The 16,736-nt window shown below is 41.6% G+C and overlaps 2 protein-coding genes across 4 annotated transcripts in view; both read left to right on the top strand.

The window, feature by feature from the left end:
* Positions 1 to 10,733, top strand: part of LOC117544480 — a 36,779-nt gene extending 26,046 nt beyond the window's left edge. For 2 of the 3 annotated variants that reach the window (XM_034213527.1, XM_034213528.1), the window contains 4 exons: positions 8,241 to 8,284; positions 8,373 to 8,441; positions 8,525 to 8,675; positions 8,844 to 10,733. In XM_034213527.1, the coding sequence (XP_034069418.1) occupies positions 8,241 to 8,284; positions 8,373 to 8,441; positions 8,525 to 8,675; positions 8,844 to 8,978 (399 nt within the window). In that variant the 3' untranslated portion in view covers positions 8,979 to 10,733. Of the gene's footprint in view, positions 1 to 8,240; positions 8,285 to 8,372; positions 8,442 to 8,524; positions 8,676 to 8,843 lie in introns of those variants that run through there. The other variant, XR_004568694.1, reaches the window with a different exon arrangement.
* An 850-nt stretch (positions 10,734 to 11,583) lies between these two features.
* The window catches only part of impg2a (interphotoreceptor matrix proteoglycan 2a), a 28,195-nt gene continuing 23,042 nt past the window's right edge, over positions 11,584 to 16,736 (top strand). The window contains exons 1-6 of the mRNA XM_034213532.1: positions 11,584 to 11,625; positions 12,032 to 12,464; positions 12,550 to 12,771; positions 16,238 to 16,404; positions 16,484 to 16,509; positions 16,607 to 16,645. Coding sequence (XP_034069423.1) covers positions 12,386 to 12,464; positions 12,550 to 12,771; positions 16,238 to 16,404; positions 16,484 to 16,509; positions 16,607 to 16,645 — 533 coding nt within the window. The 5' untranslated portion in view covers positions 11,584 to 11,625; positions 12,032 to 12,385. The remainder of the gene's footprint in view (positions 11,626 to 12,031; positions 12,465 to 12,549; positions 12,772 to 16,237; positions 16,405 to 16,483; positions 16,510 to 16,606; positions 16,646 to 16,736) is intronic.

The raw sequence follows: 16,736 nt of genomic DNA on the forward strand, positions 1-16,736 counted from the left end.
GAGACGATGCACGACCTGCTAGGTAGGGAAGAACCCGATTTCTACCTCATGGGGCTGTTTCTTCGAGACGTGCGGCTGCATGTCCAGGCTGCGCTAGCTAATACGGCTAGTGTTGAGCCCCGCGCTTTGGCCGAAGAAGCTAGCCGGTTCTTCCTGGCCGCCCGGCGATTTAACCCTGATGTGCTGGCCACTACACGCAGCGGCACCTTCCCTGGTAGAGACACGTCGCCTAGCAGAGGCTCCGGGGCCGACGGCATCGACTAATGTCTGCCGGCTTACGGTGTTTAGAGTTTGAGAGGTCCTGATAATTTATTCCGGTAAATTACTCTGACCTCCTAATTGACCTTTCCGAAGATTATTGAGTCTATGTAAGTTTGCTGCTTGGCTCAGATCCACCAACGTCAGCAAGATCTCACCTCTTCCTAACCCCCCCGAAGAACCAGGTTCAATTAACTGCTGTTTCAATTCAGACAACTCTTTTTTAATCTGTTTAAGCGATCCCGAAGGATTTTGATATCAGTAAATGGAGTGTGCTCCTACCTAAGTGTGTGTGGCAGGGTGCAATCTTACCTTTGACGCAGGAGAGGAGGGCACAGGTGTCTTTTAAAGGATCCCAATCCAACAGGTGGGATTCAGTTTATTTGAAGAAAAATAGGTCCAAACTAATACAGGGTTTTTACCTTCTCTCTCACAACATTATAATCATACTAACAAAAAAACCGTGCTGTGATCATGTTCAAATGAAACTTTAATTCACAGTCTTACATTTATTACCAAAATGTTTTAATTTCAACTGCCCATTTCAGTTGTGACATTTTAAAATTCTCCCGATAGAATTTAGAGGTATTTCCTCGTAAAAAGACCGGTGACAATAAAAAGCGCATTCAACTTTCCATTCACCCATTTATTCACATCAGTTTCATACCGTTTTTTCCGACACAGACGGCGGATTAACACTCAAAAACCCATACCTGTCCGCAAAATTCGGGGGACCAGATTTCCCCACAGGTCGCGGTATTTATAAAGGTTCATACACTTTTTCCGACACAGACGGCGGATTAACACTCAAAAACCCATACCTGTCCGCAAAATTCGGGGGACCAGATTTCCCCACAGGTCGCGGTATTTATAAAGGTTCACACACTTTCTCTCATCAAATCATTCCATTCAGCCAACAACCAATAAATTCGAGAGATATTTACCCCGTCTAGAAGGACCTTACCGAGAGCTATTAACCCAGCTCTGAAGCACACAGCCTACCGGGAGAGAGTCTACCAGGGGTCACCCCCCCTCTCTCGCGCTCTCTCAAAAAACCAGTCTCTTTATGCTAAAAAAACTGGATCCTAAACCCAAAAAAACAAACTCCTCCTCTTCACCCATTTGTGAAGAACTGCGCATGTCCTATAATGTACAAGGCTGAACATGCCTCAACATGTTCCATAGCTGTTATGGGATAAGACACCCTTTCATATGAGGTAAAAAGGACATGAACTCTCTTTGGCCTCTAATGTTTCTCCCCTTAGTGTGAAGCCCCCCCTTCCTGTGGTCTGCTGCCAGAGGAGAGGAAGAAAACTCAACCTAAACATACCACTTTGTTTTGTTTATACTGTAACTATAGAAAACCTAAAATATGAAGCATTTTCATTGTGGGTTATACAAGAATATAATTGATTATATTTGATTATAACTAACTTTCGTTTTTAAGTATTAAACATATTATGAAAAACTCTCAACACCCTCTTTTCAAAACGCAAAGTTCTCAAATAGCAACAGAAAAAATTGTAAGCATAGATACATATTCAAAAACCGTCAAGAAGCATTCTCATTATGGGTTTATACCAGAATATGATTGATCATGTATGATTTATAATTAACTTTCGTTTTTTAAGTATTCACTTCATACCATGATCTCAATTAACTTTCGTTTTAAGTATTCACTTCATATGAAGATCTCAACAACGCTTAGCGGCCGTCGACACCAGCTAACAGCTAACGGCTGGCAGCTACCGACGGCTGACAACGACAGCTAACAACGGCTAACAGCTAACCACGACAGCTAACGGCTGGCAGCTACCAACGGCTAATGACAACTAACGGCTAACAACTAGCTGCTAATGGCTATCGACATCCATCGGTTGACATCTGACTTGACAATTTTTTTGTGGTGCCGGAGAGGAGGTTCGACCTAGTCTGGTTGGCCTTGTGTGGATCCTCTCACAATTTCGCCCACCTGTTTTTGACCGTGGACAGTACGACCCTTTTGAGTTTTCCCTGGTGCCTGAGAGAAGGTTCGATCATGTCTGGTCGGCCTCGTGTGGACCCTCTCACTTTTTCACCACCTCGACGGCGGCTTCGGACGTCGCCCACGCTTTCATCGGCTCCTGGTTGGCGCGCTTCTGGACCTCGACTCTACGGTTTCGGACGTCGCCCATGCCTTCATTGGCCTGTGGGTTGCGTGCTTCGGGACCCTGTCTGGCCTCTTCCCTGTCCTCGGCGGTTTCGGACATCTCCCATGCCTTCATCGGCCAGTGGGTGGCGCGCTTCTGGACCCTGCCCTCGCCTCGACGGTGGCTTTGGACAGCGCCCCGTCTGGCCTCTCCCCTGTCCATGGCTCCTTCCTCCCGAGGACTTCATGCCTGCCGCGGCCGGGCTGCGCTCCTTCCTGCTGGGGACCACCGGGATGTTCACGCCCATCCCCACGTCGCAGCACAGCGACCCAGCTTTCTGCGTCTGGCGGATGTTGTCTTCGTTCGCCACGGCGCGCCCTTACGACAGCCCGTTCCGTGGCCACCCCCCACCCACCGGTGGGCATGCCCTCGCCCTCGTTGGGGCCCCTGTCCTCTCCTGCCACCCCGTTCCGTGGGCCGGCCCTCGCCTGCGGCCCCACCCTCCTCAGCCCCTGTGGTGCTTCCTCCCGGACGCGAGGTTTTTGCCCATGGTTGAATTCTGCGGGGGCTTGTGTAGTGATCACTTATTAACACACTGACACATAATTCACACATGGAACTACAGGTTGGGGGTATTGTTTCCGCACGGACATATATGTGGTTCAGAGTTTCTGTTAGCCGGTAATTACTGGTTTTTAGCTGGTAAAATGTATTAAAAACCGGTAAATTCAAAATCTACACCAGCTCTGAATGATCACCTGAAGCCCCGCCCACTGTTTAGCGAGCTGCATGAGAAACTGACGGGCTGTCAGGAGAGAGAGAGAAAGAGAGGAGAAAAGAGAGGATCCGTTTCTCCCGTGTTATTATTCAAAGTTGATGTAAACTTTTTAATAATGTACTTTATCTACTACAAGTAGTTTGTTTCAATGTAATAATTATGTTGTTTGTGGAATCATTTATTGAAAAATTAATCTGAATTTTTCGATCCGTTACGATTATAAACTGAAGCAATATAAAAATGAGCCCCATTAACTGAGTTTTAAACATCAGTATGTCCGGTAATTACCTGCTAATGGAAACTCTGCTACACAATTCTTATTATTGAAACATGACCGGTAAGTTTCAAATTTGTCCGGTAAAATAAATTCTGTCCGGACATTTGACCGGCGAGAAAAAATCCTAGCGGAAAACCTGATGTGGTTAACTATATATATTTGTGTGCCCTCCTGGCTTCTTCCTCTTGTCTTCCCGGGCAGCGACCCGACCACATGTCCGTTTCTGCTGCTCATTAAAGCCAGCTTCATACCTTCATTGCACCGCCTCCGACTCCCTATCTCTCTGCACTACAATACTCTAATTTCCCCTCCTCTCTCCTCGGTTCCCCTCCTCAGTTCTCCGTTCGCATCTCCTGTGGGCGGCACCAAGTCTCGAGGATAGGAGTCGAGGAGGGGAAATTAGAGTATTGAGAAACCTCTCTACCGTCTCGTACTCCCTCCACACACATCGGAAAACGCACACACACACACACCTGGAAGGGGCAGTCTCTCCCTAACCCCTAGTTTCCACCGGTTGCGGCTGCGCTGCGGCGTCCGCAAGGATCGCGGCCACTCTAGTCAATGGGTGCTATTCCACCAGACGCGCCGCGTTACGGCTCAGAAGCCTCCCAGAAGCGTCTCGCCGCTGGGCTCCGCTCGAAATAGGATTGAAGTCTATTTTTCGACGCGACGCAGCCGTAAGGTAATGTCGGGCACAGGGTCGGCTTCATGGGGGGTCATTCGCGGGCCATGCCCCCCCAAATGAGTCACTGTGCCCCCCCAACGCAGGGTTGGCAAGCCTTGCCACTTTGCCGTTTTTTTCTTTTTTTAATCATATAAGTGAAAACGTTTCTACTAAAGGTTTTTTGTGTGAAATACATCAGAAATAAAGAATACAAATATAAAACACAGCCTGAGGTGTGCTGCTGCTCTCTGATTGGTGTGTTGCTTGACCAATGACCCCCGACCTTTTTTTTGTTATCATTACGTGGCTGTGTGTTTAGATGAAAGCCCAGTGGCGATCTGTCCATCTGTTATACTGATTATACAGTAAAGCCATCGAAAATAATATGATATACAGTACAGTACAAGTACATGGGTCTCTGTGTTTCATTCAAGCTCGGCTCTGTGTGGCACGAGCGCATTTTGTGAGTGCGCGAGTGGTAACGTGGAATGTTGTTAGCATCTGGTTAGCTAGCTATGCTAACGGATATAAAGGGCTGTTTCTACACCAAGGTGGAGGAGAGTCCTCTCCTGTCAGACTGAGAGGATCTTATAACGTCAGCTCAGTGAGGTAAGGACTCTCTCAGTGTTTAGATAGTTCACTTTAGTGTAGGTTAAGTTATCTCAGTGGGTCTCAAACGGTTTGGTGACCATTTATGTAAGTATTTTCGAGGAATACCTTTATATGATCATTATAGTTGTTAAAGAGAGAATACATGAAAAACGGGTACGAAATACTATTGGACAGTAACACAAGAATACAGTTTAAAAGGGGAATGATTAGTAAAATATCCATAAAGAAAAAGTAAATCTGTGTACAGTTCTGTTTCATATGGATGCTGAGAGGTGTAGGCTGTTCATAGATCTCTTCATTTTGCTCTCAAAGTGCACCAGATTGATGCATTTAACTTCAATATTTTAAAAATAATCTTCCCGGGGGAGCATGCCCCCAGATCCTCCTAGAGGTTAGGTCCACTCCCACCTAAAACATGTTCACATGGATAGGATACTAAATACATTTGCACACTTTGTATATGGTGGCCTATGTCCATATCAAATCAAATCAAGTTTTATTTATATAGCAAATTTTTCAACGATTTTTGGTCGAGCCAAAGTGCTGTACATATAATAAAAAATAACCTACAGTAAAGACACTTTACAACAAATACAACAGCACAGTTTGTGCAGAATATCAGTATGAGAAAACGACACCCTCTGTCCTTATATGTTTCTGTTTTGGTGGTCGTGCCACAACCGTGCATGTATGCACAAGTCATAGGTGCGCTATACAATAGCACTACACCCCTGCAATGTGTGTGAAAGACAATAGACTTTACAGCATGTTTTTTTAAATTGAAGTTGCGTTGGTGTTTGTGTGTTGGTTGTTGACGGCAGTGTGTGCCCTCCCCTTGGTAAATGATTGCCCCCCCATTCGATTTGTTCTAGAGCCGACCCTGGTCGGGCAGGCAGGAAGTGGAACGTTCAGAGCATATATAGCATATATATATACACACACACACACACACAAACACTCATTTTGCAGACCCTATCCCTCCGTAGTCGTTCAAGTAGGAGGAGAAATGCCAGCGTTCTCCTCCGGTTTACAGGCACTGTGTAAATTATATATATAGAATAATTATGATGATTTTACCACTAAAACACAGCAACACATCTTTGATTCATGTCGTTTATAACTGGGATATTACAATTATTATTAACTTTGTCTGTACAAAGTAGTCTGTCCAGGAAATATGCTCAAATCAACTGAAACTGCGAGCCGGCAGGCAAGACGCGCCGCTTCTGAAATGCTTCTGAAATGCTTCTGAAACGCGCCCGGTAGGGTATGACGCCGGAGGAGGCCGGACCAAAACCGCGGCGCAGCCGTTACGCGACGCAGACGGACCCGGTGGAAACTAGGGGTAACTCCCACCAACAACATTGCCTAAATAACTTTACAAATGTACTAAACTGTGCACATCTGATAACTGACATAACTATTCACTTGGAAACGCTACAATATTATCATTAATATTTACATTAAAACATTCCTTTGACACTTATAACATTACTTTGCAAGGCAAGCACAACCAAAATAAGTTTGCAAAAGCAGAATTTGAACACTGTTTCTGTGCTCCTACAATATTTGTGTATAATACCATTACACCCTAAGCGTACAAGTACACGAGCGATCGTTCACTGTTTCAACTGGCATGCTGTGGCATTGCACCTCATCACCACACCAGACAGACAGACAGACAGACAGACAGACGGACACGGATCGCGGTCGTTTACGCTGACTTGTGAGAAATCTTTCCATTTTCGATCTGTGTTGACATACTGAGAATTATAACAACATTAGCCAAGTAACAGTTTGTGCTTTAACTTACAACGACCCCTGATAGATCTAGCGAGAATGTGTATAAAATGTATATATAGATACATTTTTATAACAAAACAATGGGGTTGCTAAGCCGTTGCTAGGCCAATTGTTGGAGTTGATATAGCAACTCCAAGCTACCCCCTGGCGCCGCCCCTGTCCAAACACCACTTCAAACACTACGACATCGTGACACAACACTACCGTGGATATTTATAACACTTGTGACAATATGTACACAAAACTGACCTGCAAAACAGGAGAAATTATGAACAATCAAATTCTTAGCTGCTCGTTTGGCGGGTCTTGCCAGAATGGCAAGCCAACGGCAGCTCTGTCTCCACATCAGTCCGTTTACGGCAGGCGCAAATCACAACAAACTCCTTTACGGCAGTGTTACCCTGCCATCTACTGCCCCCTGCTGTCCATTGTTAAACAGGTTTCTAAAATGATATTAAATATAAAATTGTGATCACACACTTTGTGTGGGTCACATTCACATACTTATTTGATAATTAAAATGTAAACCGATCTTTTTCATATGGGTGTTTTAGAGTTGTACCCCCTAGATCAGGTCTCTAGTAATTGTGTGCTCAAAGTGCACCAGATTGAAGCATTTTACTTTAAAATGTTCAAAAAAAATCTTCTCGGGGGGGCATACCCCCGGACCCCCCTAGAGGATGTGACGTCCACCCCCCAATTCAAACATGTTCATACAATACTGAATACATTCGAAGCCATTTTAACGTATATTACTCTGTCAATAAGTTTCTGTTTTTGTAGTGTATTTGTCTTTTGTAGAGATTTTTCATTTATTCTTTATTTATAAAATCTCGCCTAAAATCTCGCCTAAAATCTCGCCTAGGGCAGCAAATTGTCTAGAACCGGCCCTGGTACTAGGCCTCAAGAGCCTTTCTTGTGCTGGCAGACACATAGAAACAAATTGGCGGGGCGCACTTCGCACGTGCATACACTAAAAAATTCCACGCGCTCCACGCTCACATTATGCTCGACCCACGTGCCTTAGCACCGCTGCTATGACTCCATCCTAGGGGAAACACTGCATTTAACCACACCTTGGAGCGCTTCTCTCCGCCATCCCCGCCGTGTGTTGCATGCATGTAGCAGCCGTGTGTGTGTAAACTGCCCCGCCCCCTCGCACACGAGAGAGATCTCGTCTGGAATGGAAAGATCAAAAATACACCGACCATAGACGAATTATTTTGTCTTTTTGCATATTAGAAACGAGTTGGCGACACTAAGACTGCAATATAATGTTTTTGTAGCAATAATACATATGACATATATTTTTTAAATGTCTCCACTACCGATAAAAATACCGATAACGTTGGACCTTAACGTCGCGTAAAACACACGTGATGACGTCACCAACGAATCGACGACTGAATTAGTTGGCAACTCATTTGGTCATCGATTTGAATCTATTAAGTCGATTAGTTGTTGCACCCCTAGAACGGACACATCTCGTGTGAACGGACACTATTCCGGTCTGACGTCAGCTCGGATGGAATCTGTATCTGCTCGTTGTAGCCCCGTTTTTAAAAGATTTGGGTACGGAGGAAAAGAGAGGGTTTCATTTTTTGATGCTGCGTGAGTTCCCCGACGCACCGGGGACACATATTTATGTATAAAAGACATCACAAAGTGTATTTTGCATGATAGGTCCCCTTTAAGTCTAATCTTTTCATTTTGTTGTAGGACTGCACAGAACAGACCTTCCAGAAGAAAACCGTTATGAAGAGGTGAGTGGACGTGTTTGTCATTTTTTTAATGCATATGTGTTATGTGGATTTAAACACTCAATGACAGATGTAACTCTCCTCTCTGTAGGCCATGTATTCTTATCATGGATTCCCTCAAACTTTCTCTTCATGAGCGCGTCTTCAAACTCTTACGGGAGTAAGTATGACAATATTTATCTGTGTCTTTATAGCTGCATTTGTGTGTTTTTATAAATGGATTAATATGCATTTCTTCCTCAGGTACTTGCAGTCTGAATGGGAAGTCCGTCGAGGTTCATCGAGGGACTTTAGTTCTGATCAGACGCAGAGCTCGCACTGTATCGTTCCCCTGCAGGACAACAGCAGCGACTGCGGCCTCTACCTGCTGCAATATGTTGAGAGTTTTTTAAAGGTAAAGAAGTTGGCAGCATCTCTTTTCATGTGGCTCAAATATAGGGAGATGTTTTATCGTGATATTGGATCAAAAACAACTCTAACCTTCCAGGTTTAGAACTCAGTGGGACATAAATGTTTTTTAGTGCACGTACAAAGTCATTAATTATTCTTCTGCCGTTCTCAGGACCCTGTGGTGCACTTTGATCTTCCTCTACAACTACAACGATGGTTTCCACGGCACCAGGTGCGGAGGAAACGAGACGAAATCAGAGATCTGGTACTTAGACTTTACAGAGAACAGAACCTGGATAGTAACTGATAGACTCATGAAGGAACTCTGCTGTTCCGTGCATCCATTCCTGTAGCCGTTACACATCACTGCTCATACTGAGCAATGGACATTTCCGATTACCTGAAAACATTTTCATTTGCATAAAACGCCGTTATTGATTTATTGTTTTCTGCATTCACTCACAAACAAAACACCGTTGGCTATCTGTTGATCCTCTGATTGAACATGAAAGCATAAATCATGTCAGAACATGTTTGTACACCCTGGGAAACTTTTAATGATTGTTTTTATGTGGCAAGATCTTTTTTTTGTTAATGAATTATTATTATTTATTTTACATTTAGTATCTAGGGAATTTGATTAAAGTAGAACCACTGTAAGGCCTAGTTTGTACAGCAGATTGTCAACCTTTATTGTTGAGTTCATTTGCTTTGCCAATATTTGTTTGACATCTGAGGTTATTTATTTCAGTGTCAGTCAGGGATTTTCTAATCAGAACTGTTCTTATTTTGCATTCTTTGCATCGGTACACCTTTACAGGATGAAAACAGGCACAGTATGAAAATCATTTCCTATTTTCCCCTTTCCATTAGAGAATGACATTAAGCCATAGGAACTGAAATCCAAACTTGAAGTAGCCGTTTATCTGTTCCCTTTTCAGGATAAAGGAAAACAACTATTTCTGTTTGTCACTCAGTGCCTCACACAGTTATCCAGTGCCAAGAAATTACTTTACATACTGACAATAAACTAGGATCAATCACTCACGTCTCTTTGCAACAAAGCTAAACTGTCATAAACATTTGTCTGTGACACTCTTTCTATCCCGATCCAACATGACAAATCTTAAGTCACAACGGACGTTAACTAAACATAAATACATTGGAAACATATAATTCACTATAATAATGTTGGACTACCAATAAACGACTTGTACTGTACGTTTGCATACAAATCGTAGTTCTGATATTCATATGGCATTATTAAATTATCTAGTCATTTGAGGTTTCTTGGCAATACCATTTATTATTTTCCAGATTTGACATACTGTCGAAAATGTAGGTTTCTTCTACATTGTAAACCACTGGTCTCAGTATATAGCTTCAGAAGTAATATGTTGGATCGGACTTTGGGACACATTTTTGCCCATCATGCAGCCCAAATAATAAGCTGTGTGTTGTATTCAGTAATAACACATATTTGTTGTACGTAAGAATTTTTTTTAATAAAAACACAAATTGCAAAAAAGTCATGTTCTAAAATGTAAAACCTACCTTAAGACTCATTGCAGTGTGTGCCTAATTTGTTCTCTGCAGAGAAGTAGTCTTGTATGAGTTTTTGTTCAAATGTTTGTCTCTTTTTAACACTTAATTTTATTTAGTTTTTTAGACATCGTGCTGGATGAATGTACTCTAGCTGATTCCCAAATATCTTTTAGTAAACCAAATAACAATCATTGTTCTGTCGATTCTTGGTCTTGTTTTTATTTTCTTCTGGAACCAGAATAGCGGCATTAAGCCATCCCAGTATGTATTCTAGTGCCAGTGGACAAGTGTGGGGTCCTGACTCCTGATTTCTTGTCCTACTTGGTAACAAGATGAGGATTAGAGGTGTGTAACTAAAACAGAGACTGAATGTGTTGTTAATCAGCTGATGTATTATTTTCTAGGTATTAAATGTTTTATTTTGGCTCCAGGTCTGCTTTTTTTTTTATAAGAGAAGCTAATAGGCTTGATTTTGTTCTGTACAATAAAATGCCAATATAATCTGTTCAGAGGTTTACATGGTCGGCTTAGGTGTATTTACTGTCTCAGCCGCTAAGATCTCCTCTTCCAGTCTGACCCTGAGTAATCCCCCTCCCATTCTGTATGGCAGTGTGTCGCAGTGTATATACCACATTTACACTCAATCTCAATGTATGAGGTACACTTAGCTAAAACCCATGCAGTTTAATAAATCAGTCTTGTAATAAATCCTGGACTACGTTATTCTGAGCTATCTGTACCTTTAACTTCAGAAAATGTCTGAAGGTAGAACAGTTGTATTACCCTAACACAGAAATACTTGCAAAACAATAACTATAATAGTTGTCAATTATTTCTATCTCTTATTTAAAAATATCCGCTCTAGCTCTGGTACACTTTTGAGCCTAGTTAGAGGCACGGATCTTGAGTTGAAAATGTCTGTCAGTCCACCACTTTGGTGGACATTTTACAGCCTGACTTGCAACATGTTTTAAATGCTAGATAGCAAAGGATAGCATGTTAACACACTTCATTTAGATTGAGAACAGTTTAAACATTTCAGCTGCTCAACACCAACATGTAAGTATTGCCATTGTGAATTTGTGTTGGCCATTGTCAGCCACTTTACCTGGGTTTGTTAGCCCTCTTGTCTTCCATATACGTAATGGCCCTACTTATAGAGGTCTCAGATTTCCCTTTTAAAAACAGGATAAACCCCGTAGGAGGAAGAGTGTGGGGTTAAAGGTTGACTAAGCTCATGACTTTCACTGCTGTCAAGATATACATAACTGAGAGGATTGTGATTGCCGCTCTTGAGCGCATCACCTCAGCTGCATGGCCAACCACATCGTCACTGTAATGTCTGTGAGGGAGTGGGACTGTGTGTCTGTGTTTTTGTTTTTTTTTTACAAAAAAAGCATCAAGTATTTGTAAGTAGCATCTTTCTACATTAGATCTAAGGTGATGCCCTTTTCTTTAACCAGCCAGATAAGCACTTTCTTTTGTCATTTGATCTTATTGCTTTCAAATGGATGTTTATTTTTCTTCCACTTAGAGTAGCAGACACATGTACGCCATTATGATCTTCAAAACCTGGATGTGTTTAATGCCATTTGCCTAAATAGGTAGAAGGGTGCTCTAAAAGTTTAAAGACCTGTCCTTCAACTTGGGGACCAGGATTAATCTTATTTTATTGGAAATGTGCTCAGTCCTTGCAGGACACATCCCAAAAAATCTTGAGTTAGTAAATAATTATAATATCTGTATGTTTTGATGCATCTTTTCGATTGCTGTTGATTGTGTGGCCCTTGTCACCTCCTTGTTTCTACCACACAGCTACCTCTCTTCACAGTGTTGCTCCAGTAACTTCTCGGGAAGTTCTTCTAAAGGGTTTAGAGTAAACAGGATTAGAGAGCATTAAAAAATCCTCCTCTCTCCAAGAGCCATCTGCCTTTCTACCTCGGAGCTGTCCTCTCAGCACCATGACCTACACCTCATTTTAGCTGTTGAAGAAAGCAGGAAACCATTGTGCCATATGGTCATCACATGATTTCTTCACAAACTTCTGTTATTTTTCTGCGTCTGGAGATTTATGAACTATGCAAACTTGTAAGAAGCTGCTTTTGAGAGGACGTGCATATCTACTTGATCCTTTTCCAAGACGGATTTAAACACAATCACGGAATAGACATGAGCAACCTTTTCAGGAGATGTGTTTTCTCCTCTGTTGTTTTTAGTTTTGTGGTCTTATTTTTGGACATAAGGACAGGTATGTATAATAGTTAACTTTTAAACTAAGCACCCAAACAAGGGTCAAACATTCAATCTTAAATGTTTTTTTTTTGGTACCCCAGATGCAACAATGGAGGGTTCATCTATGGGTTACCTGAGTGTGCCCTACAGTCAGGAGCTTTCAGAAGTTGTTGGTGCACCCGATGTGGAGGTTTCTGATGAAGGCCATGAAGTTATCTCTCGGCGGAAGAGGAACATCCTTTTTCCAAATGGAGTCAAACTCTGCGCACAAGAGACCGCAGAGCAAGTTGTTGCAAACCACCTGAGCTACTTTAATCTCAGAGGTAAGACTGAACATGAATGAGAGTGGATCTCTGTGTTCTGTGGATGGACTGCTGCTGTTGTGTTAGGTCCTCACTCATCAACAACAATCACCTCACTTCCTAATCATTAAGAAGTAAGGTAATGCAAATTAAAGATCCTGCAAATCTCTATAATGGAAAACTTTATCTAAATAAGAATATAGTTTCTCAAAATAATGATTAAGTATTTCAAAATGAGGACTTAGTTCTCAAAATAAATGCAACTCAAATGCTAATTGTTCTGTAAGAATGTTTTATGCTAGTTTAATGCTAGCAGTGGCTAATGTAGCTGCTAGCTTCAAGCTAAAATCTGGTAAAGGCTACAAAAGGAATGTTAAATTGTTCTTCATAACTCCACACCTTCAGATTATTTTCCATCAAATTTATATTTTTAAGCCCTAATAGTTTTTTTTATCTTGCGTGACATTAGGCTACTTGAGTCAATTGTATTAGATTTCATACTGCTCTATGTGTGTATGTACTTTAATCAGTGCTGTTTTAAACGTTTAACATACAAATATACTTCACTTAACACTTAAACATCTAATGGAAGACAAAATGCATTTTTTTATATTAGAAATGTCCTTCACATAGTTCTGGTGTAGTAGCAGAAAGTGCAGAGGTGGACATCTCCAACTCTGGACACATAAAACCAAAACAGTCTGCATGGCTAGATTCCAGTGGTGGCATGTAATTAAGTTCATTTAATGATACATATGCTGTACAGAAGTGCTTGTACTAAAGTATTTTTCAATCTACACTGCTTTATACTATTACTTCTGTACATTTCAGATACAAAATGTGTCCTTTTTTACTATACTACATATATGTACCTGCACGTTTGTATTTTTACATGGTGATATTAATGTGGCACAAGTGAAACATAATAATAATAATAATAACTTTAATTTATATAGCACCTTTCATTAACCCAAGGTCGCTTAACAAGAAACATAAGGACAAGACATTAAGACATAAAACAGGGGGCAGAAATGGAACATGTATTAAATGCACCACTGGTAGATAAGAAAATATGTTTGTGTGCGTGTAATTTGTGTTCTTAACGCCTAAACAAATACTTTCAGTACACCAGGGGTTGATAGTAGTTGTGAAGCAAAATATTAAAGAGAACATTTTTAAAAACCAACATTCTGATTCATTACTGATTAAGAAACACTGTGTAATGCAGTGGTTCTCAAACTTTTTCGGTCAGGCCCCCCCTTTGGAGAAAAAAAAAAGTCGGGCCCCCCCAACACAAATAGTCAGGCTCAGTGGCGGCGCCAGAGATTTATTTTGGGGGTGCTGTGGGGTAGCTTGACCTTTCATAGAGCGTGCTCAAACATTTAGGGTTTCCCATTAATGTACCGGTCGCTACAGTGGAATTTTCTACTGCAACACTCCCCACGCACATACACTATGTACCCGCGACTGTTACAATGAAGGCTCGATATCAAGTCTCGGCATATAGGTGTAAGCAGGGGTAAAGTGCTATTTTTATAGGTGGTGTGTGGACCTCACATAGGGGGGTCCGGGGGCATGCTCCCCCGGGAAGATTTTTAAATATTGAAGTTGAAAGCATCAATCTGGTGTCCTTTGAGAGCAAAATGAAGAGATCTATGGATACATCTCTCAACACCCAGATGAAACAGAATTGTAAACAGATTTACTATTTCTTTATGGATATTTTATAAATCACTCTTTTAAACTTTATTCTTGTTTTACTGTCATATATTATTTCATAGCTGTTTTTCATTTATTCTCTTATTTTTTTATAACTATAATGATCATATAAACGTGTGCCTCGGAAATAATTGTTTACATTAATGGTGACCAAAACGTTTGAGACCCACTGAGATAACACTGAGAGTCCTTTAGCTCAGAGTCTCTCAGTCTGACAGGAGAGGACTCTCCTCCACTTTGTTGTTAAAAAAACTCCTTATATCCGTTAGCGTAGCTCGCTAGCACCAGAAGCTAACATCAACGATCTCCGGTACCGGTGCGCTATCTCTCTCTCTCGCTCACGCACGCACACAAAATGGCTCGTTCCACACACACACACACACACACACACACACACACACACACACACACACACACACACACACACACACACACACACACACACACACACACACACACACACACACACACACACACACACACACACACACACACACACACACACACACACACACACACACACACACACACACACAGAGCCGAGCTTTAATGAAACACAGAGACCCAGACGTAATAGTACTGTATCATATTATTTTCGAATCAATAATTTTTCAAAATATGATTTTTTTTTTTTTTTTATAATCTTTTTTTTTTTTTTTAATAACCATTTTTCCTCCTGGTCTCTCGCGCCCCCCCTGTCATGCCTCTGCGCCCCCCACTTTGAGAACCACTGGTGTAATGTAAGTGCGTTTGAGTGGGCAGAGATCGAGCTGTTATTCCTGTCAATGAACTCCTGGACAGCTAGACTAGACAGGGTGTCAGTGCCAACAGACAGTCTGTGACGGTCTTGTGAAAAGTGGAGGTGTCTTATGTAAGACAGATTTGGATTTGGAGGTGACCACTAGTGTATCAGGTGACAGACAACGGTGATTACTGAAGAAGATTGGAGCACAGGTTTCATCGACAACCTTGGAACAGTGCCCAGTAGTGACAGTAACTCATGTAAGGGAGTTATGTCATGTAGTTAATTGGCTTCCATTTATATGGCAACTACTCAAAGAGCTTTACCCTCACCTTCATACACTGTTGGCAGAGGCTCCCACACTAGATAACTCTCACACGCAGACTCAAAGGGAGCAATTCAAGGATGAGTATCTTGCCAAAGGACACTTTTGACATGTGGATTGCATGGGCTGGGGAGTAAACAATCGACTTCCACAAGCTGACAATTGACATTTTAGGTCAACATGCCACTAGCGATGTGGGCCTTTGTTTGGGCCTCAGAACTTCCAGCCAAAAATATCAAGGTCTATCTTTTGGATTAATTAAAGAAGATCTTATTCCACTGTTAATTAAGTATTTCTTGCCTGAGGACGCCTTCAAAATAATTGAATTTGTTTGTTTAAAGCTGAGGTGTCGCCCCAACCTCAAGGATTTAAAAAACAACTATGAAACGAGTTCTTAGATGTGGACTTGACAGTCGTTGTTATGTCGACTCAGGTCTTTTTTTGATGACTTCCAACTTGACATGACAGAAATTTAATTATTTAAGGCTTAATATGGACATGCAATTGAAGACCCATGACTTGACTTGAGACATGATGACTCTAATGACTTTCTGTGTTCATTTAGGTTTTCAGTTTAGATATTTTTGACGTTTTAGAACATTATTTAAGAGAATCTCTGTAACTCTGTAACTGAAATTGTTATTTGGACCAAATTACTTGATTGACATTTCTAAAAGCTTGTCTTTCTCTATTCTGTCCAGTGTGCCAGGAGACAATATGGGAAGCTTTCAAGATCTTCTGGGACCGCCTCCCCGAGCAAGAGGAGTACCAAAGCTGGATGAACCAATGCCAGGAGGGCACAATCACAGCACAATATATTGGCAGCCACTTTAGCCAATCAGAGGAGCATCAGGCTCTGGTTAAAAAGGTAAGATGCTTTCTTTTTAAAGTATATTTAAGAAATACAGAACATAATGTATAACTTTGCTTTTTTTTTCTATTTCTAGAGAATGTCAGAGCCAGGTTTGAAAAGGTAAAATAAACCACTAATTTATCATTTCAATCATACATTAATTGATCTCATCATTAAGGCTATGTTTTGTAAATGCTACTTTTCTTCCCATTCTCAGTAGTGATGAGCCCAACCGGTCCTGGCAACATATGTGCAGGTAAAGTTATGAAGTCTCTTCCACATTGTCACTCGTCTGTTATTACACATGGCTTCATGTCAAGCTAAGCTAACGAGTTGCTGGCTGTAAA

The sequence above is a fragment of the Gymnodraco acuticeps genome, unplaced genomic scaffold (assembly GCF_902827175.1).
Source record: "Gymnodraco acuticeps unplaced genomic scaffold, fGymAcu1.1, whole genome shotgun sequence".
NCBI lineage: Eukaryota > Metazoa > Chordata > Actinopteri > Perciformes > Bathydraconidae > Gymnodraco > Gymnodraco acuticeps.